General features: G+C 47.4%; 1 protein-coding gene across 23 annotated transcripts in view; it reads right to left on the minus strand.

Annotated features, from left to right (window-relative positions):
* Nucleotides 1-27,245, minus strand: part of APBB2 (amyloid beta precursor protein binding family B member 2) — a 398,765-nt gene that overhangs the window by 10,643 nt on the left and 360,877 nt on the right. For 21 of the 23 annotated variants that reach the window (XM_063723212.1, XM_024245652.3, XM_063723215.1 and 18 more), the window contains 4 exons: nucleotides 7,711-7,825; nucleotides 4,206-4,293; nucleotides 2,948-3,031; nucleotides 691-806 (listed from right to left, as the gene is read on the minus strand). In XM_063723212.1, coding sequence (XP_063579282.1) covers nucleotides 691-806; nucleotides 2,948-3,031; nucleotides 4,206-4,293; nucleotides 7,711-7,825 — 403 coding nt within the window. 23 annotated transcript variants of the gene reach the window in all.

The following is a 27,245-nucleotide window of genomic DNA, read 5'->3' on the forward strand; positions in this document are numbered from 1 at the left end:
AGCGTGGCCAGCTGGAGGCAGGCAGTGAGCACCCTGCTCCTCTCTCCAGGGTGAACCGGGCAGCTGTGGAGCAGGCTGATGACTGGTGGTCTTTCCCTGGCAGGTGCTTCACACAGGCAGAATAGAAAAGTGGGCACAAGTCTGGGCCAGGTTGCCTGGATTTAAACCCTAATTCCATTGTTTCCAAATGTGTGACGTTGGGCAAATGACTTAGCCTCTCTGTGCTTCAATTTCTTCAACCACGAAACTGAGATAATTTGGGCTGAGGCTAATGTAGCCTCTCTCAAGACAACCAATAGCTCCTTCTACTACTGATAGTCACAGGACTCTCCCAAATGGAAGCATCTTCTGCTTCCCATCCCCAGATCACACAGCCCAGGCAATACTGGCGCCCTGAGAGTGAGCGACTACTAGCATCACACAGTCACCTCTAGCAAACAATTTGTCTCTGGGGCACATGAGGAAGATAGAATCAGGAGCACCAGAAGAGAAGTTTCTCAGGCCACAGGAAAACAGAGGTATGCACAGATTTAGACCCAGACAAAGGGCCAAATCTTTCAAATGCAGGCCATCTTAATCACAAGGATGCACAACTCCAGCCTTGACTATGTTCCTAAGTTCCACAGAAAACCACTGTATCTTATACTCACTGTATAAGACACGCCAATGTCATCGAAGATTCCTTCTCACCTTTTCACTGATGACAGTCACAGTGGCATCGGCCACGTTCATGTTCACTGACAGCCAGTCCTCCTTGTTGGATGAGGTCATAAGATTTTCTATGGCACTGTTCAAAATGTCCATTCCTGGGGACAGAAAAGGATAATTTAAAGTGTCCTAAAGCCACTTACCACACTCAAATGTGGGACCAAATCACCAATAACAGCTACGCCCAGACTGATCTTTTTTTAATAGACAGGACACTTCATTCTCATGTTTGCTCAATAGGAATGAAATACCAGCTTCTGGCCGGGCGTAGTGGCTCACACCTGTAACCTCAGCACTTTGGGAGGCTGAGCCAGGATCATTTGAGGTCAGGAGTTTGAGACCAGCCTGGCCAACACGGTGAAACCCTGTCTCTACTGAAAATACAAAAATTAGCTGGACATGCTTGCTTGAACCCCGGAGGCGGAGGTTGCAGTGAGCTGAGATTGCACCACTACCCTCCAGCCTGGGCAAATATGAGTGAGACTCTGTCTCAAAAAAAAAAAAAAAAAAAAAAAAAAAAGAAAAAGAAAAAAAAGAAATAACAGCCTTTTCAGTAGGAGAGGAGAGTCAGGAGAAGCTCCGGGGACCTGGTGCCTGACACGCTGTCTACCTAAGCAGACCATGGCCCTTCAGCCTCTCCCCACCCTCGCTGTCTCTTGATGGCACCTTTACAGTGGATCCCCCCATTCAGTAGGGCCCTTCTGCTAGCTGTTCCCACAGTTTTTCTGGGGGATAGGGGTGGGAGTGACAGCTTTATTGAGGTATCATTCACATGCAATTCACTCGTGTAAAGTGTGCAATCCAGTGGATTTTACCACATTCACAGAGTGCACCCATCACCATCATCAATTTTTTTTTGAGACAGGGTGTTGCTCTGTCACCCAGGCTGGAGTGCAGTGGTACAATCACGGCTCGCTGTAGCCTCGGCCTCCCAGGCTCAGATGATCTTCCCACTCGGCCTCTGGAGTAGCTGGGACTACAGGTACATGCCACCATGCCCAGCTAATTTTTTGAATTTTTTTTTGTAGAGATGAGGTTTTGCCATGTTGCCTGGGCCGGTCTTGAACTTCTGGGCTCAAGCAATCCACCTGCCTTGGCTTCCCAAAGTGCTGAGATTACAGGTGTGAGCCACCATGCTAGACCTACCATAATCAATTTTAGAACAGTTTCATCACCCCAAAGAGAAACCCCGTACCTGGTAGGGGTCATTCTCCATTTCCCCCCCACTCCCCAGCCCCCTAGACCAAGGCAACCCTTACCTACTTTCTGATGCTAGAGCTCTGCCTATTTTGGGCGTTTCATATGAACGGAATCACACAGTATGCAGTCTTTTGGGACTGACTTCCCTCATAGCATGTTTTCAGGCTTCATCCACGCTAGAGCGCACTTCAGTCCTTCACTCCTTTTTATTGCCAAATAAAATTCCACTGTATGGAAGTATCACATCTTATTTATCTAATTGTCAGTTGATTTGTCAGGACATTTGGGTTGTTTCACTTTTTGACTCTCATCAATAATTCTGCTGTGAACATTTGCAGACACGTTTTTGTATGTACAAGTGTTTTCATTTCTCTTGGGTCTACGCCTAGGAACTGAGTTGCTGGGTCTAAAGTAACTATGTTTCACCTTCTGAAGAATGCCAGACTGTTTTCCAAAGCAGCTGCACCATCTTGCAGCCCCCTTGGCAGTGTATGTGGCTTGCGATTTCTCCACAGCCTTTTTTAGCCCTGGTGAAGGCTCCATCTCCTAGTCTCTTTTTGGCTTGGTATAGCCCAGCAACTACACTCTGCCCCTGGCATGTGAGCTGAATGCTGTGTGTGCCACTACTGTGTCACTCCTTGACAGCATGAAGCCTCCGCAGTCCTTTCTGCTGGCCTGCCAGCTAACGAGACACGAAGCAGGTGCCCTGGCCTCAGAGATGGAGGCCTCGTTTCAGAGCAGCAGAGCTCTTCCACGGCCCTGGGTCACACAGCTCTGGACTACTGGGTAAACAAGAAATCCACGTCTGTATTGCTAAAGTCCTGCATGCTGGGGATGACAGGTCAAAGCAGCGGGGCCTGTCCCTCTACTGATCTTTTGATCAGGACCATTTATGTTCTCTGGCAGGTGACAGTGTGACAGTTTGATTCAAGACAAGGCGTGAGAGTAAAGAGCAGACCTCACCCTCCTCGGAGGGCGAACGCCTCCTGTGAGCTCCCGCACACTTGCAAAGTGGAAAGACAATAAACGTTTCACATACCGACTGGTTTGTCTACAGGTAACATGCCCAAGTACTGCACGTGGAACTTCTGGACCAGCTCAGTCTTTGGTGTTGGAAAATCTACTACAGGGAACAAAAGCAACACATCTTTCTCAGTGGTTCCAACACACATGTACACAATAGCCGTGGCTCTGCGTCATCTGAATGCTCAGGACACGCCCTGTGCCATAACACCCAATGTTTCTGGATGTAAATGTAACAACTATTCTACAAGAGCAGCATTACTCCAGATATTGGGGCTCTGTCAAAATCCTGTTCAACTTTCAAGATAGGAATGCATTTGAAAGCAGGAAGTGGCATCTATGTGTTAAAGCTGCTACTGTCTCTTTTATGTATATTAAGTAGCAGCTTTTGGTGTCCTATTTAATTAGGTGTGGTTGATGCCCAGAAAAAATGTAACCTCAAAGGGCACAATCAGAGGCACAGGAAGATAACTGAGTTCCCCCAGTAATCCACCCACATTTTTTCTTTCTCTTTTTTTTTTTTTAGAGACAAGAGTCTCGCTCTGTTGCCCAGGCTGGAGTGCAGTGGTGCTATCTTGGCTCACTGCAACCTCCACCTCCTGGGTTCTAGCAATTCTACAGGTGCACGCTGCCATATCTGGCTAATTTTTTGTATTTTAGGAGAGATGGGGTTTCACCGTGTTGCACAGGCTGGTCTTGAACTCCTAAGCTCGGGCAATCCACCCACCTCAGCCTCCCAAAGTGCTGGGATTACAGATATGAACCACCGCGCCTGGCCCACGTTTTCTTTTTTTAAGATTAGTCAAGTATAGCAGTGGGAAGGGGAGAACGAGGAGGACAAGGAGGTCGATCTGTAACTGGCTGAACCATCAACTGAGGTAACTCACTACTTTCAGACCAGCCCAACCCACGTGTTTTTAAACCAGCCAGGGTCCTTATCCCAGGCTGTACATGAATTATAATATGAAGACAGTATTCTTAAAACAAAGAACATAAAATACAAAACAAAATGAAAACAAAGGCAAAAACTAAAGACAATATTCTTTAATCTTGTCCAATAACAACAAAACTCATCCTGGCTTTGTGCCTAACCCTAGTGATGCAAAATCAACTCTGTGCCTCTGTGGGACCCAGCGTGCGGGCTCAACTTGTGCTCACTGAGTTGAGTGTGCTCTTTAAGGAGACTTGAAATACCAGAGAACCATCTGAGAGCCTTCAGTCCTGGACCAGAAGGGACAGGGCCATAATGAAGACAGGAGGTGCCACTGACTTACCTTGCAAAGGGACGTCGAGGTTCACATTGGCCCTTTCCTGTAAGGAGCTGCAGGCCAGCGCTTTGGCGTTCTTCCGTTCAGCCATAATCTAAGGGGGAAAAAGCACAGCTTGGGCCGGGCGCGGTGGCTCACGCCTGTAATCCCAGCACTTTGGGAGGCCGAGGCGGGTGGATCACGAGGTCAGGAGATCGAGACCATCCTGGCTAACATGGTGAAACCCCGTCTCTACTAAAAGTACAAAAAATTAGCCGGGCGCAGTGTCGGGCGCCTGTAGTCCCAGCTACTGGGGAGGCTGAGGCAGGAGAATGGCGTGAACCCGGGAGGCGGAGCTTGCAGTGAGCCGAGATTGTGCCACTGCACTCCATCCTGGGCGACAGAGCGAGACTCCAATTCAAAAAAAAAAAAAAAAAAAAGAAAAAGCACAGCTTTGGAGCGTGGGTTCAAGCCCCCATGTCTTCAGCTATTCCAGCCCGTAAAGTGTCTAGGTTGACTTCACTTCCAAGTTAGATCAGCTTTAGTCTATTGCCTGAAGTCCCACCCCTGTATCTCTGGGCGACATATTTTGTTGAGGAATTCTGCTCATTTTCTCTGGGGATGATAGGTGAAAAACTATTCCTCAGAGTAGCAGTCTCCTGATTGCTTGGAATGGACTTTTTCCATTCACCAGGCTCCCACCTCTACTAGAAACAACTCAAACAAGTCTCCCTGGTCTTGCATGGACCCTGCCGGCCCACAGTGGCCAGTGGCAGCCACAGCAATGGCTTCTTCCAGTGCTTCCAAATGCCACCCTTTGAAGACAGAGTACATGGGTTCAAACTGCACCTTTGCCACTTACTAGCTATGTGACCTTGACCTTTGACCTCCTGTGTCTCGACTGCACATGGAGGCGATAATAGTATTTGTCTCAGATGGTAGTTCTGAGGATCACATGAGTGTGTCAAGCACAGCGAAGGCCTAAACAGCATTAAGTGCTCAGAAATGTTCCCTGCTGACATGCTTTGGCTGTGTCCTCACCCAAATCTCATCTTGAATTGTAGCTCCCTTAATTCCGATGTGTTATGGGAGGGACCTGGTGGAGATAACTGAATCATAGGGGCAGTTTTCCCCCATACTGTTCTCATGGTGGTGAATAAGTCCCCCAAGAGCTGATGGTTTGATAAGCGGTTTCCCCTTTTGCTTGGCTCTGATTCTCTCTTGCCTGCTGCCATGTAAGACGTGCCTTTCACCTTCCACCATGATTGTGAGGCCTCACCAGCCACATGGAACTGTGAGTTCATTAAACTTCTTTTTCTTTATAAATTACCCAGTCTTGGGTATGTCTTTATTAGCAGCATAAAAACCGACTAATACACCTGCCATTTTTGCTGTTGCCCTCAAACTGCTCTAAATTGGTTCTCTTCTGTAAGGGACACTGATGTCTGCTTTACTTAAGAGTAAAGCACTTTATACTCCTGCTCTCCACCAGTTACATACAGTGCTGTGGGTTTAGGGACTGAAAGAAGCCCACCCTTTAGTGACCCCAAAAGTAACTCGGATCTTCATTCCCAGACTAAGTTTTCCATTCCAAGTGGAGTGAAAGTCATTTCCATCGCAGACCTCCACTCTGCCTATCTCCAGATCCGTGCCCAGGGCAGCGAGCAAGAGGGCTGCCGACAAGAATAAAATCAAGCGTTTCCTGCTTGTTCACTTATTCTGTGCCAGGCCATGTTCTGAGGGCTTTACGCCAGAATATAAGCTCCATAAGGGCAAGGACTTTTTTTTTTCTGTTTTGGTCATTGCCCTCTCCCCAGTGCCTTTGATAGTGCCTGGCACATAAATGGCATTCCATTCTATGTGTTGCATGAATGGATGAGAAATGAAATCCAGGGAGCAGTCTGCAATGCTGCAAACGGCAGCAACACCCCAGTCTCATCAATGCAAGAATGTGAACACGGGCTGGAATAAATGTGGTGATCTCAAGACCAGTGCCCATCCTGCATGTCCCCATCATGGGAGTCAGAGCAGCAGACTGGGGCGCTCTTCCATTCTGAGGCTGGGGACAGCTCCCTGCCCCTGCCCCTCCCTCAGGCACCATGGCTTGCACCTCCTGCTCAGGTAACAGGCTGGGCCAACCCCTGGCCTGGGTTGGGTCTTGACGGCTCAGCAGGAATTGTGGGAATGAGGCTGGGTTATGATGTCAGCCTGAATCAGAAAGGTGACATTCAACAGAGGGGATGGCAAAATTCTGCATTTAAATTCAAGAAATTAACCAAGTCTGGGGCACGGAAAGGGCTGGCTGAAAGAAGCTTGTGCCAGTGTCTTGGGGGTTCAGCTGCGACCATGTGAAGAGAAATCGGGGTGATGTGGTTGCCAAGAACATCGAGCACCACAATAGTGTATCCTTGGCGGTCAAAGGACAGAACAGCCCCTGGCCCTGGTCTGCTCTCTGCTCACTTTTGGAATACTGTGTTCATCTGGGAGATCCAACCAGAATGTGCCCAGAAGACGATGGTTAGGGACCTGGAATAGCCATGCGACCCAAAAGTGGCTGCAGAGACGGGGGTGGGGGATCTGGAGAGGGAGGAAGTCAGGGGCAAGAAGACTCAATGACAGATGCTTGTCCAGCGCCTCTAAAACACACAACACATGGTGAAACACAGCAAGGCTTCAAGTGTCTGAAGAGCTGGCCAGCAAAGAGAATGGGGGGACCTTTCTCTGCTGCTACAGATGGCAGATCTCCGGTCAGTACCTGGAGGTTCCAAGAGGAAGATTTCGGGTCAACATAAAGAAGAAATCTGTAACAGCCAGAGCTGCTCGGTAATAGAACCACCTCCTGAAAAGTAAGAGACTCCATCTGTGGGAGTCCATGGGAGGGCAGGGCAGAGGGTGGGGGGATGTCTGCAAGGGGGCTGTTATGCTGGTGGGAGGCAGAGGCTAGACTGGTGACGCCAGACTGTTTGTTCTCATTCTGAGGCTCTGTGACTCTGGTTAAGGACGCAGGACCCTCACTAGCATGAGACCACAGTCTTGCCTCCCAGCTGGACAGGGAGCTTCTATGAGCCACTGTGTGTCCTCAGGAAGTCGGTGTGTGTTAACGGCAACCCCCAGCTCCCTGCATTTGCAGAAACCCCGGATGGTTTCTTGCCACCTCCTTTCTTGTAGCCTTTTTCTCTACCCACATTCACTCTCAGGTCAGACGGCCCTGCCCCTGGAAAATCCGCTTTGACTCCTTTTCCCAGTTTTCTGGGGTGTATGTATCTCTGCCATTGTTTTGCCTACCTGAGATATATACGTTTCCAGGCTGCAGGAGGGACTATGGTTCCATTCATTTTGTGTAGATGGAGTACTACTTACAGCGATGCCTGCCCCGCAGCAAGAATACTTTAATGACTCTGGCTGAACAATCTGCCTGCTTCTCCCTGAGCTCAACTGCAGGTCAATGTGCCCACTCCTCCGCCCTTCCACATCCCTTTATGCAGTAAGAAAAAAAGAGAGAGGCGGCCCATACTGCCCTGACCTGCCTTACCTTGGAGCAGATCTCGTGGAGACTTGTGGCGATGGCTTTTGCTGGTGTGTCACATCGAAATACATGACATTTCAAAATTCTTGTATCTTTATCTCTTGCTACATAAGCAAAATCCCTGTGCAAGCAAAATGTATCAGTACATTAGTAAGACAAGCTGATTACCAACATATACTTTAGTTATGAAGTTAACTGAGCTAGCAGCCAGCGTGTCAATGGTCAACAATGTATGCAATGATTAAAGGAAAAATTAAATTTCAACAGCTTCCTAACATATAGTTTTATGACAATTAGAAATTCATTTACTGAGTAAAACACCTACAATGTGGGCTAGGCGCAGTGGCTCACATCTGTAACCCCAACATTTTGAGAGACCAAGATAAGACTTGTTTGAGGCCAGAAGTTTGAGACCAGCTCTCGAACCAGGCAACACAGTGAAACCACTGTCAAAAACAAACAAACAAACAAAAAACGCCAGGTGCAGTGGCATGTATCTGTAGTCCCAGCTATTCTGGAGGGTGAGGTGGGAGAACTGCTTGAGCCCAGGAGTTTGAGGTTGCAGTGAGCTATAATCGTACCACTGCACTCCAGACTGGCTAACAGAGCAAGACTTAGCCTCTAAAAATTTTTTTACAAAGGATGGGCGTGGTGGCTCACGCCTGTAATCCCAGCACTGGGAGGCTGAGGTGGGTGGATCACCTGAGGTCAGGAGTTGGAGACCAGCCTGGCCAACACAGTGAAACCCCATCTCTACTAAAAATACAAAAAATTAGCTGGGTGTGGTGGCCGGCGCCTGTAATCCCAGCAACTCGGGAGGCTGAGGCAGGAGAATCGCTTGAACAGCCCGGGAGGCAGAGGTTACAGTGAGCCAAGACTGTGCCACTGCACTCCAGCCTGGGTGACAAGGGCGAAACTCCCTCTGAAAACAAACAAACAAACTAAAAACGTAACTTCAAAACCCAGTCTGTTGAACTCTTGGAATCTCTAACAACCCTTAGTGAAAACTGAATTTCACAGAACCCTTCTATCTAGTGTAATAACCAGTGTTATGATTAGAAAACAGAAAGGCTTGAGGAGCACATGAATCGCATGATGATATAATGACAGACAGTGGCGCAGCGGAAGCAAACAATAGGCTCTGATGTATAAACATGTGCACAAACAATGGACCAGCCTACAGCTGACTGAGACAGTTGAAGGGCAATCACAGGGAATGTCAGAACACAAAGAGACACCATGGACTGCAGTCCTATCAAAGGCCTTTGTTTTAAACACGTCTCAGACTCCAAATCTCAGAGCGACGGCAGCGGCGGCGCATTATTTATTGCTTGCTCAGACACCTTGGTGAGCACGCAGCTGACGTTGAGTGTTCGCATTTGTTCTACTGATAAAAAGGATACTGACTGTGACATTACTTGGCTTCAAAAGAACCATGCGATACTACTATATTTCTCAATGTCAACATTGGAGGACAGCGGTTCAAAGACGAAAGTGTTTTTACATGTGTGTGTGTGTTTGTGTGTGTGTGTGTGAAAGTGTTTTTACGTGTGTGTGTGTTATATATATATATAAACCCAGCTTTACCCATCCAGGAATGGATCACAGTGATTTATTTGCATCTGATGCTAAGCCAGGATACTGTCTGGAGATATAACTATAGAGGAATTTTTAAATTATTTCTCTTAAGGTAAGACCTGGCAGCCTTTTCATAGACTATGATGGATATTTTCCCCAGATAGCCTTGGCGGCCTTGGGAAGGGACAGGGATTTACCATGGCAGGCAACTGGCCATTGTGAAGGTCTGGCCAGAAAACCCTGCCTTGCAACCTCACCTTGCCATGCCCCAGGCAGCCCTGCAGTGGGGCTCCCTAAGCCCAGGCTCCAGCTCAGCAGCACCTCACCTGGCTGCCCCATGATGCTTTAATCACAGGCAATCCACACATGACCCCAACATTTCTCCTCCCAACCTACTCCTGCTTCCTCATGTTCTAGCTCAGTGTCCTCCATGCTAGAACCGGACTCCCCCTGCCTCACCCAATCCCCACGTTCGTCCTGTTTCACCTCCTGGAAATTTCTGGCATCCATCCCTCCATTTCCAGCCCCCTCACCACACAGCCATTCTAAGCTGCTCTTCGCCTCCCTGCCTGTGCTCAGGCCATCTCCATCCCCTTGCCAGGACTCAGCTGAAGATGGGTGAGAGCCTGGAAGGTTCCTCGCACACACAGTACATACACGGGGGCACAGCAAGTGTCTGAGTGTCTTCTCCTCAACACTCTGCAGCTCCATGAAGACGACTGTGCCTAACTCATCCCAGCGTCTAGTCCAGGCCTGGCGTATCACCGGTACTAATACATGTTTGCGGGCTGAGTAGAAGTGTGGGCCTGCGGCACACATCCCTCCTTCCTGTTGGGAAAGTCGGCCCTCGCTCAGTCCTGAACGGGTTCCACGACTGGGCTCGGGGGTGGGTTGGGGCAAGGCGCTGGGCCGAGACTTTGAGGGGTGAGCACAGTCTTCTCCACACTGTGGCCTTCCCATCCAGCCTCAACCACCATCAAGGCAACACATAAGAAATGGACAGAAGACATCCCTTTTGGAGATCACACTCAAGGGATGCCTTGCTTCTGGTTCTCCTCCCTAGAGGGTCCTTCAGAAATACACCACGTCTCCCGGCACACAACTCCAATCCTTCCAACTTCCATATGCAGCCACCATCTTCCTGAGGCCAAGTCTCCCCAAAGCTCCCTGTGGTCAACCACACAAGTCCAAAAACCTCTTGGTGGATTTTAAGAGTTCCAAAATTTGTCCCACCAACTTTCCAGCACGTTCCTCCCACTGCGCGGCATTCCCCGCTGCTCCAGAAGAGGTGGGTCTCGGTGTCTGCTCGTAGTGGTGTCTTCCCTCACGTGGTGGCCAGTGGCCCTCCCCACACTGTCCAGCGCATGCCCATCTACTCAGCCTAGCCCAGCTCAACGGTCTGCCTGGTCCTCTGGCCCCCAGGACCCTGCTTGTATCAAAGTGCCCACGGTATTTACATTCTGTGCTACAAAGAGGTCATTATATCATATCTTTTGTAGTTACTGTTACAGGTGTCACCTGTGTCTGTCCTCTAAGAGACAGCAGCAGCCAGAAGGGCCAGGCATTGAGATTCTGGCCACCCACATTCGAGTCTCAGCCCTGCTTCCACTTAGCTATACAACCCTGGGCATGGAATTTAACCTCATCTTTAAGTGAAGGGGTTGAAAAACATGATTTCCAAGTCCCTCCCCGGCTCTGACATTCTCTGGTAGGAGCTTCCAAGATCCATCAGCCTCTCCATGGTGGCTGGCAGGCCCCAGCGTGCAACATCCCAAGGTTACCGACATGGCAGATGAACAGGCCCTGGTCAATAAGCGATGGATTATTCCTATTAAACTTCGGCTTTGTGCCCTCTGTGCCTTGGTTCTTTCATAGGCAGCCTTTTAGGCTTAACTTTAAAAAACTATGATTATTAATCTTCATTTTCCTCTGGCGCAGAGCAAGGTGACTGATGCCTTAAGGGCAACCATCTGGAACCCACAGCTTCCCCAGGGAGAAACTCAGCAGCCTCAGGCTTTTTTTGGGAGGAATTCTCACTTTTTTTTTTTTTTTTTTAAAGCCTTATCTTTTGTTGTTTCCTCCAAGGTAGAGGCTAATAGATAAGGGAGGCAGCAATCTGTCAGTCCATGACAGTGGGTGAGTCCGGTAACTAACCCTCCAGAGGCTTCATCGCTTCCCAGGATGAAACAGGTGTCTTCTCCTCACTGCAGAGGTCAAGAGATCTGTGCATTTCCCATTTCACTCTCATGTAACATATCCCGAGTCCCTAAACACGGAGATCTGTAAGAGGCAGTGAGGCCTTTCTTTCAGGCCTAGAGCACAGACCAGTGGAGCGACTTCATCTACGGACAATGAAATATACAAGAGATCGAATTTCATTGATTTAAGACGAAATCCAAGCATCACTTGCCTGTGTGAGAAGCCTGCCTTTTCGGCACTTGACTTCTGAAAAGGGCTGCTGCGGGAGAGTCATGATCCCTCTCCACATCCCAGGAACCTGTGGCTATGTTCCTTACATGCCAACAGGGGCTTGGCGGATGTGATCAACGAAGGATCCTGAGACGGGGATGTTACTCTGGACTATCTGGGTGGGCCCAGCAAATTCACAAGGGAAGGCGGGAGGCACTTTCCTCTTAAGGGAAAGAACAGGAGGCAGGGGCCAAGGAATGTAGGCAGCCTCGAGAAGCTGGAAAAGGCAAGAAAACGGACTCTCCCCGAGAGCCCCTGGAAGAAACACAGCCCGGCCAACATTGGGATTTGACACTTCTGACCTCCAGAAACGGAAAAGAATCAAGTGGTGTGGTGTTAAGCCACTCGGTTTGTGGCCATTTGTTACAGCAACAATAGGAAATGAATGCAACTGCCATTTGGATTTTATGGTTTGGTATTAAAGACTGATATTTTTTAAAATATTCAATTCATTAAAGGCTGGGCGCAGTGGCTCATGCCTGTAATCCCAGCACTTTGGGAGGCCAAGGTGGGCAGATCATGAGGTCAGGAGATCGAGACCAACCTGGCCAACACGGTGAAACCCTGTCTCTACTAAAAATACAAAAATTTAGCCTGGTGTGGTGGCGGGCGCCTGTAGTCCCAGCTACTCAGGAGGCTGAGGCAGGAGAATCGCTTGAACCCAGGAGTGGAGGTTGCAGTGAGCCGAGATCGCACCACTGCACTCCAGCCTGGGTGAGAGAGCAAGACTCTGTCTAAAAAAAAAAAAAAAAAAAAAAAAAAAAATTCACTTCTACAAGCACCTTCTAGCTGGTATTATGTATCAGGCACCAGTGGGGCAAATTCAAACAGATAAGGTTCCAGCCTTGCAAGCTGGAATGTTACAGACGGGCAATGAGGTTTGAGCTGCTTCTTTAAGTGTAAGAAGGACCTCATCACAGTAAGAAGGCAGCAGACGGTTCAAAGAACATTGAAACAGGTATGAGCAAAGGCAGGGAGGTCAGAAGGCCCCCCAGTTGTTTGCGAGAACTCCCAGCTGCCCTATGCATATGCCCCAGGCACTGTGGTGAGGCTCAGGTGCGGCTGCAGGGGTGCTGTGCAGGAGTCTGTACTCAGTTTACACAGTGCCTTGTGTCTTGCCAGGACTGGCCCTTACTCTGAGCCATCCCAGTCTTGCAATATTACAGGTGATCCCATGTGATTTGTTTGGTGGGACAAAGCCGGCCAAGGGAAGGGGACTGCTGGGGGCCACTGCGGTGGTCCAGCGCAGGCGGATGAGCTAAGTGCAGGCTAAATCAGCATCTGTGAGAACAGGGCAGAGGAGACAGATGGAAGAGGTGTTGGAAGGATGGCTGGCAGGAGTGGCAGATGTGTGAGAGACGTGGATGAGGGAGGGGATTAAGAATAACTCTGGGGTCCCTGCTAGGAAAGCTAAGCACCCCATCACTGGAGTGAGGGAGGGAAGGAGGGCCGGTTTGGTGTAGGAAGCTGGTGAACTCCAGGGTGGACAAGATGTGTGGGGTGCTTGTGCTTGAGGAGCACCAGGTGACAAGGCCCACCAAGCAGGTGGGTGCTGGGACCCTGCACTGAGGCTTGCAGTCTGGGCAGGAGACATGGGTCTGGGAGGTGGGTGAAGTCGGGGGAGCAGGTGAGAGTGTGGAATGTGAAAAGACAAAGCTGGCCGGGCGCGGTGGCTCATGCCTGTAATCCCAGCATTTTGGGAGGCCAAGGCGGGTGGATCTCTTCAGGTCAGGAGTTCAAGACCAGCCTAGCCAACGTGGCAAAACACCGTCTCTACTAAAAATACAAAAATTAGGCAGGTGTGGTGGTGCGCACCTGTAATCCCAGCTACTTGGGAGGCTGAGGCGTGAGAATCGCTTGAACTCAGGAGATGGAGGTTGCAGTGGGCTGAGATCGCACCACTGCACTCCTGCCTAGGCAAACAGAGCAAGACTCCATCTCAAAAACAAACAAACAAACAAACAAACAAAAAACATGTCAAACCAAGGCCTGGCGACTGGGGAAGAAAGACATTTAGAGGCCTTGTTGAGGCAGGAGGTCCAAAGAGAAGGTGGAGAAAAAATTGCTGGGGAAGAGGGCAGGAAAAGCCCAGGAGAGGCTGGTCCCAAAGACATCAAAGAAAGGGGGTTGAGGGAAAGGGGTAGAGAGCTTTCTAGAACAGTGGGAGACAGGCCAGATGGTCTCAGCCACAGGGAGGTCTGCAGTGACCTTGGCCTCCTGGACCCTTTCCTGGGAGGAGGAGTTTGGGGCTCAGCCTGAGGAGTACAGGAGTTAAAAGAACAGAGTTCATCCATCTCTCTCTTTTCTGTTTTTTACTCTTCTCCTTCTGGAACTTTCCAAACACACATAAAAATTGAGAAGATAGTAAACGAACTCTATATCCCTTCAGCTGGCTTCCACAGTGATCAAAATGTCACCGATTAGTTTTTACACAGCTGGGTTTTTCCCAATCCCAGTGTTATGATGCTGAACACCACTATGATCATACGTAAGAGCAACACAGTATTTCCTAGATTTTCTTGTGTTCTGAAGGGGATAAGAAACTGCTTTGTAGTAAACACACCTCCACACTCAGAGTGTTCCTGACAGGCTGTGCAAACCTAAACTGGTGCGATCAGCTCAGGCTGAGCACGTGAGCTGGGGAGGAAAGAGTGTGCCGGGTGCCACACGGCCATCAGGCGTCAGGCAGCCAAGCAGGCAGGGCCTGTAGCCAGCTCTGTTGCTGCATGGGACACGGGGGCTGGCTGGTCCACTGTGGGCACCTTTGAGGAGCCTTCAGGTGGGGAGCCCTTGAGGGCTATCCTTCCGTTAGCACTCCCTGCTTCCAGAGCACCAGGAGGGTCCCATCTCAGACGGGCTGGGAGCCATACTCATTAACCGGGCACCTCACACAGCCAAGCAGGCTCCAGGCTTCGGCATCTCGTCTGTAAAACCACACAGCTGGCCCAAAAGATCTCCAAGGGCCAGAAAGAACATCGCTCCCAGTTTTTCCAACAGCATCTAGATTCCCAGGAACCTGTGGTTATCTGAAATTCTACCACCTGCGATCATCAGACACGATCTAACACTTGGCAGCAAGACCCATTTCTGCCCTCTGCTCCAGCTCATGCCATTCCCTAGCCATTTACAAGGCTAGGCCAGGAGCCATCTGCTGCCCATACACGGAGTCTCACTCCATTTAACGCCTGCAGTCATGAGAATCATTGCGTTTTCTTTTATAACCCAGGAAGTGGAAGGGTTATAGCTATAGTTTCTTGTGTCTCTTCTTTAAATGGTGACAGAAGCTAGTACCAGGAATCAAGTACCTGTTGCCACCTGCTTACTGAGCCCTGGTGTTTCCAACTCTTTTCATTCCTGTCTTTTTGGCTGTCTTCCTCAGTAATTACTCTCCCAGAGGACCAGGATAGAGTTTTGCTGGAGAAAAATGACAGTGTTAATACATCTTATCTGACAGCCTCAAATTTCTTAATTAAAAAAATAAAAAGGACCAAAGATTGCTTTTATATATTCTCAGTTATATAGCATTCTAATCACTCACTAGGGGCTTCATCCATCTTTATGGAATGAATGAATAAATGATTGTTTATTCAAGCGGGCCTTATTTATTATTATTATTATTATTATTGTTATTATTATTTTGAGACAGATTCTTGCTCTGTCACCCAGGCTGGAGTGCAGTGGCATGATCTCGGCTCACTGCAACCTCCACCTCCTGGGTTCAAGTGATTCTCATGCCTTGGCCTCTTGAGTAGCTGGGATTACAGGTGTGCATCACCACACGTGGCTAATTTTTTTTTTTTTTTTTAGACAGGATCTCACTCTGTTGCCCAGGCTGGAGTGCAGTGGCGTGATCTCGGCTCACTGCAAGCTCTGCCTCCCGGGTTCAAGCAATTCTCCTGCCTCAGCCTCCTGAGTAGTTGGGACTACAGGCACGTGCCACCACACTTGGCTAATTTTTAGTATTTTTAGTAGAGATGGGGTTTCACCATGTTAGCCAGGATGGTCTCAATCTCCTGACCTCGTGATCCGCCTGCCTCGGCCTCCCAAAGTGCTAGGATTACAGGCGTGAACCACGCGCCTTGCCAATTTTTGTATTTTTAGTAGAGATGGAGTTTCACCATGTTGGGCAGGCTGGTCTCGAACTCCTGGCCTCAAGTGATCCGCCCACCTCAGCCTCCCGAAGTGCTGGGATTACAGGCATGAGCCACCATGCCTGGCAAAAGCAGGCTCTATTTTAAAATATAGCCAGAACTACTTATTCTCTCCCTAAATCTCTCCTTTGCAACTCTCTTAGTGTAAGTGGAATTTGCTTATGTGTTTACCTCTCTTCCAAAAGGCATCTACAGACCTCTTAGCTGTGACTCAGGCTAACTTTTCAAAGTCCATTTTACAGCAGCACCAGCAGATGGTACCTAGAGTATTTCCATGATAGGACATCTCGTTTCTTTAATAAATCAGCCTGTTCTGTTGGTGGAAAGCTCCAGTGAATAATATATATATATCTTCTTAAAACATTTTTATATACTATTTTTCACTTTATTATTTTGAGACAGGGTCTCACTCTGTCGGCCAGGCTGGAGTGCAGTGGTGCAATCACAGCTCATTGTAGCCTCGACCTCCTAGACTCAAGCGATCCTCCCGTCTCAGCCTCCCAAGTAGCTGGGACTACAGGCATGTGCCACAACACCTGGCTCAAAATATATTTTTTCTAAATGATGAACGCAACCTTGCCTCCCTGTAACTTCTGCTTGTAGGATCTAGTTTTGCTTTCTGGAGTGGCACAGAACAAGCTGACCTTGTCAGCTGCATCAGAGCCCATGTAACTGGCAGGAGCTCACCTGTCCTTTTCTGTTAGAGTCACATTACACTCAATCTCTCACCAATTCTCTGTTGTTGGGATTCCTTACCAAGTATCCACAATTTGATAACATCTTTCACATCCATCACATTTGCTCAGGTCAAATACATGGCATGTTTTATTGAGGGAATTTGTGAAGGCTGGCACACGATAGGCATTCAATAAATGGTAGGTACATTATAAATGAGGAAAAAGAAGTCAAACAAAAAGCCTACTTTGAAATACTGTCTCCTTACCCATGAAGGATTTTTCTTTTTTCTTTTTTTTTTGAGATGGAGTCTTGCTCTGTTGCCCAGGCTGGAGTGCAGTGGTGCCATCTCGGCTCACTGCAACCCTGCCTCCCAGGTTCAAGAAATTCTCCTGCCTCAGCCTCCCGAGTAGCTGGGATTACAGGCGTGTGACACCATGCGTGGCTAATTTTTGTATTTCTAGTAGAGATGGGGCTTCGCCATGTTGGCCAGGGTGGTCTCGAATTCCTGACCTCAGGTGATCTGCCCGCCTCGGCCTCCCAAAGTGCTGGGATTACAAGCATGAGCCATTGCGCCTGGCCCCACAAGGGGTGTTCTTAAATAAATATTTGCACTCATATGAATTATACTAAGACTTGCTAAAATGTACCCAATGACCCTTCCCTCCCAGCTTATCTTTCTATTGATGCTATTGCAAAGGGCAGGTCCCACCTGCAAATAAGGATAATACAGCAGCAAAGGAATTGGATCCAAACACTGCACTTCTGGCACTTTAGGACAAAGGGCTTTCTCTCCTCTTTGTTTCACCTGTGCAGGGCCTAGCATGAGATCCAAAACAGAATTCAAAAGGTAAGCCCAACACGGTGTAATTACAGGGTTCCTGGGCTATACAAAAATGTGGGTTGTTGACAGTCTGTACAAGGTATGGAGGAAGAATGAGTCCTGTTTTCAAGACTGGATGCTTTTATTTTTTGACTGCACTTTGAAAAATCTTGTTTTGAGAGTGGGAGGAACCAGGAAGCGAAAGTAACAAGAAACTTCATCTTCCCAGATGGCCAATCCAGAATGACCCCCCGCAACACACACACGTAAGACTTTGGTTTGCTGTTCTTTTTAACCCAATGTCACATGTATCATATGCAGGCATCACTAATTTCACAAAGTTCAGGCTCTCGCTTGGTAAGCTTAACTTACTTTCTCCTTCTTTGCAAGCTTAAAAAGATGCTAAGTTTTTTAGCCTCTGAAAGGAGCATCCCAGGTACTTGTCCCCTGGGTAAACACACAGGCTTGGCAGGGAATTCTTCACCAGGCACGCTCATGAGACACAGAGTGTGTAAACAGCAGATCTGAAATTCCACCACCTGCAATTATTGAGGTGGCTTGGGCAAACTAGAATCTGTAGCCCTCTCTAGAACAGGGTCCTGCTGTTAATATTCAGAGCAACTGCCTCCCAGCGAGGACACCCACATAAACAAGGAGGATAGGAACTAGCAAACACCTGAAAGTGTCCTCACCATTGAGTCTGATAGGACTGGCTGTTATTTTACATGAAGGAGCTCACATCCACATGCACAGCCCTCATCATCCAGAACCTTCCACCACCTGCCCCTGCCAGGGTCTCCTCAAAGTGATTTAAAAAGTCAGTGAAACCTGCAAATTCTCCTAATCACACTTTCTGGAAGACCAGCCCTGCAGGTGTTACCGCCCACTCTATGCTGTTTCTCCCTCTTAACCACTGGACTATGACAGCAGCACATCATAGGGGAAAACAGCCACCAGCAGAGGGCAGTCACAACACCAGTGTGGCAGGAAATACCGGCTGAGGACTCATCACTTCCAGCTCCCAACCAGGCAGGAAGGTTACACGAGACCAACTCCGACACAAAGAGATCTGCCTTCGTGTCTCTCCATTTTGCCCAGCAGGAACCACCATCATTCTTTCAAGGAGAAAAATCTCCAAATTCCCTTCTTCCATCAAAAGTGGAGTTTTTTTAAGTGGTAGAGCTATGGAATCGTGGAGCTTAAAGTCCCCAATCAATCAAACGGGCAGGCGGACATGCAGAGCATTGGAAAAACACAACTGAGGTCAAAATCTCTTGTTTCATAGAGATGTCTTTTCTGTGGTTCTATCCTTGTGGCGGAGAGGGAGGACCATATATTTTGGCTAATAATTGACACTGAAACTGAATCAGTGCTTCTGGCTAGGCTAGTAGCCTAGTGCCAACCCTTACCAATCAAATTCTAGAGAATATGTAATATAAGCACTAATATTAATTTTTCTTATTTATTTATTTATTTATTTAGAGACAGAGTATCCCTCTGTCACCCAGGTTGGAATGCAGTGGTGCCATCTTGGCTCACCACAACCACTGCCTCCCAGATTCAAGGGGTTCTCCTGCCTAGGCCTCCCAAGTAGCTGTGATTACAGATGCCCACCACCACGCCTAGCTAATTTTTTGTATTCTTAGTAGAAATGAGATTTCACCATGTTGGCCAGGCTGGTCTTGAACTCCTGACCTCGAGTGATCCACCCACCTTGGCCTCCCAAAGTGTTAGGATTACAGGTGTGAGCCACCACACCCGGCCATGATATTAATTTTTCCAGAAGCATGAAAAGCCTCCTTCTACAACATGGTACATAACCTATTTCCATCACATTCACTCCCTGCCACACTGATGAGATTTTTCTCAGTCGTTAGTGAGTGACCACACTGGTGTTAGACTTAATCACTCAGCCCATCACCTTCCACAACCAGGGTCAAACACAGTAGAGAATGAGGGACGCAGATGCAATTCCAGACTCTGTTTTAAATGCTGGTGATAAAAGGCGAAACGAAACAAAACAAAAGTTCTGCCTTTCAAAGACAAGGATGGTTGTAAGGATGGCAATGCGACATGAAGAAAGCCAAGTGAGCTTTGCCAGACATGTTAAGACACCACGAAGGGGGGAGAAGTGAAAATCGGCTGGTTACCTCTCTCTGAATCCGGGAAGGCATGAGGGAACAGAGCAGAAACAACACGTTAGCATTCACACGGCATCCCGCAAATAACACAGCCCCGTTAACAGCGAGTCTGAGCACTGACAGCTCATCTCATTTCCCAACTCTGCAGCAATTAATAGGCTTTCCGTGCTTATTTTAGGTCAACTGTATCGCCCAGAAGTGTGTATTTTGAGCCACATTACGATGAAGCCAAGAGATGCCAGCTGAATTTACAGAGGCAACATATCAACTGGGGGAGGTAATCAAGCTTAAAATATCACAGTCAAATACAGGAAACTGTTTGCAGGAAACACTGGAAGAGGACGTGTCTTCATTTTCCAGTTCCACCTGCTCCCAATAAAAACACACAGAAACAACGGCATGGACACAGCCTTACCTGTTTTACCGACATTCCTGACACTCTATTATTAACAGAGCTACATCACTGGAATTCAGGCACTTTTCCTGAGACGCATTGTTACAGGGCAACAGGGAGGGAGGGAAGCAGCACAGGTCGAGGGCAGGGGTGGGAAGTGGGAGAGACAGGAGATGACAGCTCAAAGGGGAAGAGATCAGAGATGTCCCAGGAAAGAGAGGAATGGAACGGAGAGAGGAGCACAGTGCAAGTCTGGTTGGGGCCACACTCTTGGAGTTCCCTCCCTGAGCTGCCCAGGACCCTAATGAAGTCACTTAACCCCCTGACCCATGGTGCTCACACCATTCCCTTCTGGCATTGTCACAGCCGATTTGCATGCACTGTACACAGAGCAACTGGACCGAAGAGGCACGGAGCACTGGATAGATAATGAGGAGGAAAGGAAGAAACCCAGTGTTTACAGAAACCTGTTCTCTCGGGCACTCTATGGCCAGGGTCATGGAGCGGCCAGCAGGGCCCTGCAGGGATGGAGCTAAAATCACGGCATGAAACGCCAAGTGCACCAGACAGTGAACCACAAAGTCATTAAGTGGAAAGGAAGAGCTGCTCACCCTGAGGAGGAACAATGACCATGGCACACTAGTAAGTGGAGCAAAAACAAAGCCAAGCTGTAAATGCATGGTCTTATAAAAACAACAAAATGTTTGCATGTGTATTTTAATATATACACGTAAAAAATTTGGAATATAATACTCGAACTGTCAACTGTAATATGGAAAGAGGACTATGGAGGATTTTACTTTATCTCTTTGAAAATTATACAATAAGCACATTTGACTTTTGTGATAAAATATGCAAATATCTACCTCAGTACTGAAGGAAAGCCATTGTGACCAGCATGCCCCAGGGCAGTTAACAGGACTAATATTAATGATTACAGTAACACCAGCCACCAATTACCCTTTATTGAGCTCTGTTTGGCCCCTAACAGTAACTGGACAAGGTCAGTATTACTGTTCTGACAGATGAGGAAACAAGTTCAGACAGGCTGAGACACTTGGCCAAGGTCACACAGCTACTACATGGGGAAGACAGTTTGACGGTAGGCTGCAGGACTCGAATTCTAGTCTTAGATGCACCCATGATGGGTACTCCATCCTTCTACACAGTCCTGCAGAGCCCCCTAATGGTTTGTCTCCTAAATGGCAAACACAGTCCCTACGCACAGGTATTCAAGGTAGGGCCAAAGGGTTTGGCCAAGAACCTAGGGTTTTAGAGGAACAGGGAACATTCTTGTCTTTTGGTGAACTTCTGTAGGGAAAGAGGTGGCTAAAAATTCCTAAGAGGGTCTTTGGGCTAAAGAGGCAGACACAGCTGTGCTCAAATCCAGATGGGTAGCCACATTCCTTCAAGTACACTGCTTACCTTCTCTTTATTTACTCAACATAGATTTCCAGGGCCCCTCTGTGTGCCAGGCACACTGTGTTACATGGTATGCCCCACAAAATCTGTTTCCTCATCATTGAAGAGGGGATAAGGACACCTGCTCATGCTCATAATGCTCAGGGGCATTATAAGCATGAAGTTAAATGGGACGACATGTGTATGAGAGTGCTGGGCATGTAACAAAGCTGCAATAACCTGCAACGTTAACAGCTATTATCACTGTGTCATCCAATAGCTTCATCTCTTTGGCTGGGCTGTGCTGGGCAGCATTTAAGATGGACTGTCTCCCACGGAAGGACAGTCACCTGGGGTAGTGGCAGGGGCCCTCTGCTCAGGTTTGCTGGACCCCAGCTGATACAGGATGCTGGAGAGTCACCTCTTGGCTCAGGTCCCTCTGTACTACTCAGTTCCACCTATCAAAGCCAGGCTTGGGTAGCAATTTACAAGATCAGCAAAGGACCCAGAGACCTGGATGCTGGTCCCAGTCTGAATCCACAGCTGGGTAACATTATTGAAGTCACACAACCTCTCTAATTCTTGGGTTCCTAATCTCAGAATGGATGTGCTAGGAACTTCTTAGTGCTCAGATTTTTATCAGAAAAGGATATGTTAGTGCTTTGACTTGCTTTTAATTACACCAAATATTTTCAATTTCTTATTTTTAATAAAAAGCCTATCTGTAGTGTGCGACAAAAACTTAAAAAATCTAACAATCTGAGAATACAACCTGTTTCTTTTGTGTATAATTATTATTGTAGTCTTGGATATTTTAAATCAGATCCATTGCTAGTGATTCACTTAAAAACATACCATCAAGATGTAGCTACTGTGTTTTTCCCTGAAAGTAGACTTGGAAAAAATGCTACTAAAAACTTTTAACACAGTTCATTTGGGGTTAATAAACACTGCTTGATTTAAGTATCAAAGTGAAAACCAGACATAAATAAGAGACCACAGAGTGATCTTTGAAATGTCATTCAGAAACCCAGAAGAGTCACAGACAGTGCCAGCAGCTCCACCAATTCAGCACCTTGTAAATTTGCTGGGAAGAAAACATCAGTCCAAAGCTGGGCTTCTGCACAAGACAAACCAGTCTGAGAGTGGATAACGCTAAATTTAGTGCCAGGCGTAAGTCTACTCCCTTCTCGCTGTACAAGATGCCAGTGGGAAGAATTAAACCCCAAGATTAATTCCACATGAGCCGCACACCCCAAGGCTGCCTGATCAGCATGCTCTCCGTGGCTGTTCCTTGGGAAAATAAATGCGGGAGTAATTGGCAATGTTTTCATTAATATAAGCCTGAAATAACAGAAGTACTTGGCATGTGTAACTGGAATCCAAATGAAAAGGAAATTCCTCAAAAAAAAAAAAACCCAGCACACCAGAATGACAATGCCTATTCCAGCTTTTTGGAAGAGGACGCCATCTCCTGTTCTCTGGCACAGCCACCTACTTCTCATGCTGCACACGACTGTCCACTTTTCACAAACTGAGCACGCGAGGCAAGGACTTGCCAGTAGACTTCTCACTCCATTTTTGCAGAAGTCTCTGTTGCATGCTTCTTTTTGATGCTTGTCTTTCATCACTGGCCATCTCTCCGGCATTTTGAGCACACATGACACCATTATCCACAGGACAATGAAGTAAACACTGCAAAACTTTCATCACTGGCCATCTCTCTGGCATTTTGAGCACACATCACACCATTATCCACAGGACAATGAAGTAAACACTGCAAAACTTTACATCATGAAAATTCTGGCACCAGCTCCTGAGTCTGACAGTTTATTTTTTCCCTCCAGCTTCGGGTGTGTGTGTGTGTGTGTGTGCGCGCGCGTGCGTGCGTGATTTATCAGCTGTCTGCCCTTGGTCAGGGCCCTTAGCCTCTTTGTTTTCCAGTTTCTTCATCTGTGAAATGGGAATCATAGAGGCCCTCAGGTCCTGAGAGTGCTAAAAGATTCCATTATTTAATCCATATAAAGCTCCTACAGGGTGGCGGCTTGAGTATGGCCTTACGGTGCAGGCCAGGACAATCACTATGTGAGAGAGGGAAGGAGAGCTCCGCCAGGAGAAAGGAAAGGTTCCTGACCAGTTTTGGATCAAGGCACTCTGATGAAAACACTCCACAAAAAAAAAAAGTGCACAGACTCACCATTTTATACACAATTTTGGAAGGGGGCAGAGCTGGAACAGTTCAGTGATTCTTGAAACTCAATCCCAGGTCCCTTTAGAATCTACATGCCGCAGGTGAAAGGCCTCTGAACTGAAATGAATACTATATTTATGCAAATTTACCATTTGATTTCTGGCTGATATTTAGAGAATTCATCTCAGGGAAAGGTTCTATCCTTCCCAGGATCAAACGGTGACATAAACAACCGTCTCTGACCAAGTGTGCCTTCCTTTCCAAAGCAAGCTGCCCTCTCACCTCACTGTCCTGCCTAGCAGCGCCATGAAGGAAAGTTAGACTTCAGCACTTAGAAGTGTACAGCTAGGAGTTAAAGTGGTTAAGGTTATTGAAATTCAAGGCACATTATTCTAAACAAAGGACTTTCTCATGCCATTGGAGGGAAGACACAATAGTTACCAGTCCACTTACTAATGAGGAGGGGGAAAAAGGATATTTAAAAGCAACCAGGAAATGAGTATTTTTAAAAGTCCATCTTTGAAGACTTTAAGCAAGAATTAACGAGCTTCAGCTTTCATCTGTGCTATATCACAGATTAAAAAAAAAAACAAAAAACCAAATGCAAAAATCTTGCATCTCTGAATATCTGAGAGAAGAACACACACATAAATTATATTTAGTTATTAAGTGAGAGATAATTTATGCCATGTTCCAGTTTCAACTTTAAAGTTTAGGATATAATGAAAGGATAACATTATATAAATTCTACCTAAACTGTGAAACCATGGGTTAGCTTCCTTTCTGAAAGCCAAGATGGTAAAACAAAAATAAAAAATACCAGGTCAGGCATGGTGGCTCACACTTGTAATCCCAGCACTTTGGGAGGCTGAGGCAGGTGGATTACTTGAGGCCAGGAGTTCAAGACCAGCCTGCCAACATAACGAAACCCCGTCTCTACTAAAAATACAAAAATTAGCCAGGCATGGTGGCGCACACCTGTAGTCCCAGCTACTCAGGAGGCTGAGACGTGAGAATCACTGGAACCCAGGAGGCGGAGGTTGCAGTGAGCTGAGATGGTGCCTCTGCACTCCTGCCTGGGCGACAGAGCAAGACTGTCTCAAAAAAAAAAACAAAACAACACAAAACACCTTGACACCAGAAGGCTCCTATCTGACAAAGCACAGGAACGCATAAGGATTTAGAACTGATTCAGAGCAGGGAAAATGACAGCACAGTGGTTTCCATGCCAGAATGCCATCAGGGTACAAACTCCTGGCAAGGTGCAGACAAGACTCCTACTTAAAACCATGGTGAGCACCCAGCCACATGGAGGACCTCTTGTGGATATGGCATATTCGTGAATCAATTTCTGAATTTTCAAGGGGCTTTCTTTGTGCCAGTTCAAAGGAGTACTACGGTAGATAACATGGAAAGCCAATACATATGGCCTTCATTTGAATTGTTTTGTTTTTGCTTGTTTTTTTTTTTTTTTTTTTTTTAAGAGATGGGATCTCGCTGTGTTGCCCAGGCAGGAGTGCAGTAGCACGATCATAGCTTACTGCATCCTCCAACTACTTGGCTCAAGCAATCCTCCGGCCTCAACCTCCCAAGTAGTGGGGGCTATAGGTGTTTGCCATCACACCCGGCTAATTTTTTATTTGTTGTAGAAATGAGGTCTCACTATGTTGCAAAGGTTGGTCTCAAACTTTTGGGCTCAAGCAATCCACCCACCTCAGCTTCTCAAAAAAGTGTTGGGATTACAGGCATGAGCCACCATGCCCAGCCCTGAATTTTGTTAACTTCCATCTAGATACAAGTATTTCTGGTATAATGTAAACTCAATAATATCTAAAGAAAAGCAGACACCAACCCTAGGAAGGCTGATTACCACTAACCAAGTAACAGTAGTGGCTCCTGGCTATGATTGCTTCTGTCTAGCCAGGCTCTGTTCTTGGTGCGCACTGTCGCCAAGCCACACAATAACCTTGCGGGGGAAGCATCACGACTCTCATCTTACAAATGAGGAATCGAAGGGTCAGAGAGTTTAAGCTGACTTGCTCCAAAGCCCACAGCTAGCAGGTGGTGGATCTGCAAACAGAACGCAGGCCTGCTGGCTGGGCTCTTCCCTGCCGTGTAGCTCTGGGGCACCTAGCACCTGAGCCTGGCTCCCTCCCAGTTAATTGGCTCTGCTCAGGACCCCATCCCTCACTGGAGGTAGCCTCTGCTCTGCCTTTATCTCTCTGTCCCTATTGGACTTTTGGTTCCACCACTGCTGGAGCTGGTGATGGTAATTAAGTGCTGTGTTTGGTTTAAATCACCTTCCTTTCATCCTCTGCTCAGTAGCCATTTATTCCATGACTCCTCTGCTTACAATTCCCAACCGCCCCCCGCCCCCCCACCCCCGCCCCAAACTCCCTGCCTCTAGCCACACTGGGACCATTTTGCTCTGAAACATACAAGCCCACCCCTGCCTGGGCTTGCTGTTAGGCTGCTTAGTTTGCTTTTCCCCCAGGTCCTTCCCTCATCATCCTGATCATCACTGCCTCCAAAAGAACCCTGAGGATCCCCCAGTCATTGTCAACATTCACAGCCATCTGAAACTACCCTATTTCCCTCTCTCCACCAAAAAAGTAAAGCTCATGCAAGCAAGAACCCTTCTGCCTGTTCACTTACCACTGTCTGGCACATAGTAGGCAATCAATCAATATTCTTGAATATGTGAATAATTAACTAAGTAGGGGAAACAGTGAACTCCCTTCTTCCTGATCATGTTGGTAAGAAGCTAAGGGAATGATGCCACAAACAGTAGGGAGTTGGCTGGATTCCTTTTTCTCCTGCTATTGCTCATCACAGACAACACTTTTAAAGTGACTTTGGTTCATATCTTGTTTTCATGTCAGCCGAAACAATGTTAATAAAACATATATTTCATCTGAACAGGCAGGAGGCAAGTTCTGAGAAGATTATTAATCTCTTATGACTTTATTTAAAAGCAAAGCGAATCTATACTCTGATCATCTCCAGCAGAAACAACGATGTTGCCAGAGCTCCTAACTAGATTCCTTCTTTGGGAACATTTGTCTAAATGAGAAATAGCTCCTCTGCTCCTGAAGAAATCAATATATAAATTTCCCTTGTATATTGATTTCTATCAAGATTTATCCCCAGATAATTTTCTTTATATTTGTACTCTAAGAGAAATAAACCTCTGCTTATCATTTAGGGAAAAGACCCAAGACAACACATTCCCATACCTGCTGAGGCAGTGATGGACCGAAAAGCTGCTCTTAGGGGAGCCCACGAAGCATTCCTCCTGCCCCCTCAGAGGTACTAGGGTATAACGGCAGGAGTTAACTTCTTGATACAGTTTGAAAGAATGTGTACTCTTCCTGTTTAGTACTTTTTTTTTTTTTTTTTTTTGAGACAGAGTCTCGCTCTGTCACCCAGGCTGGAGTGCAGTGGCACCATCTCAGTTCACTGCAACCTCTGCCTCCCAGGATCAAGCAATTCTCCTGCCTCAGCCTCTCGAGTAGCTGACATTACTCGGTGCCAACACACCCAGCTAATTTTTGTATTTTTAGTAGAGACGGGGTTTTACCATGTTGCCCAGTCTGGTCTCAAGCTCCTCACCTCAGGTGATTCGCCCGCCTCGGCCTCCCAAAGTGCTGGGATTACAGGCGTGAGCCACCGTGCCCTGCTACTCAGGTTACTTTTCATAGGCAGTTTGTCTCTTTGT

The sequence above is a fragment of the Pongo abelii genome, chromosome 3 (genome assembly GCF_028885655.2).
Source record: "Pongo abelii isolate AG06213 chromosome 3, NHGRI_mPonAbe1-v2.0_pri, whole genome shotgun sequence".
Lineage (NCBI taxonomy): Eukaryota > Metazoa > Chordata > Mammalia > Primates > Hominidae > Pongo > Pongo abelii.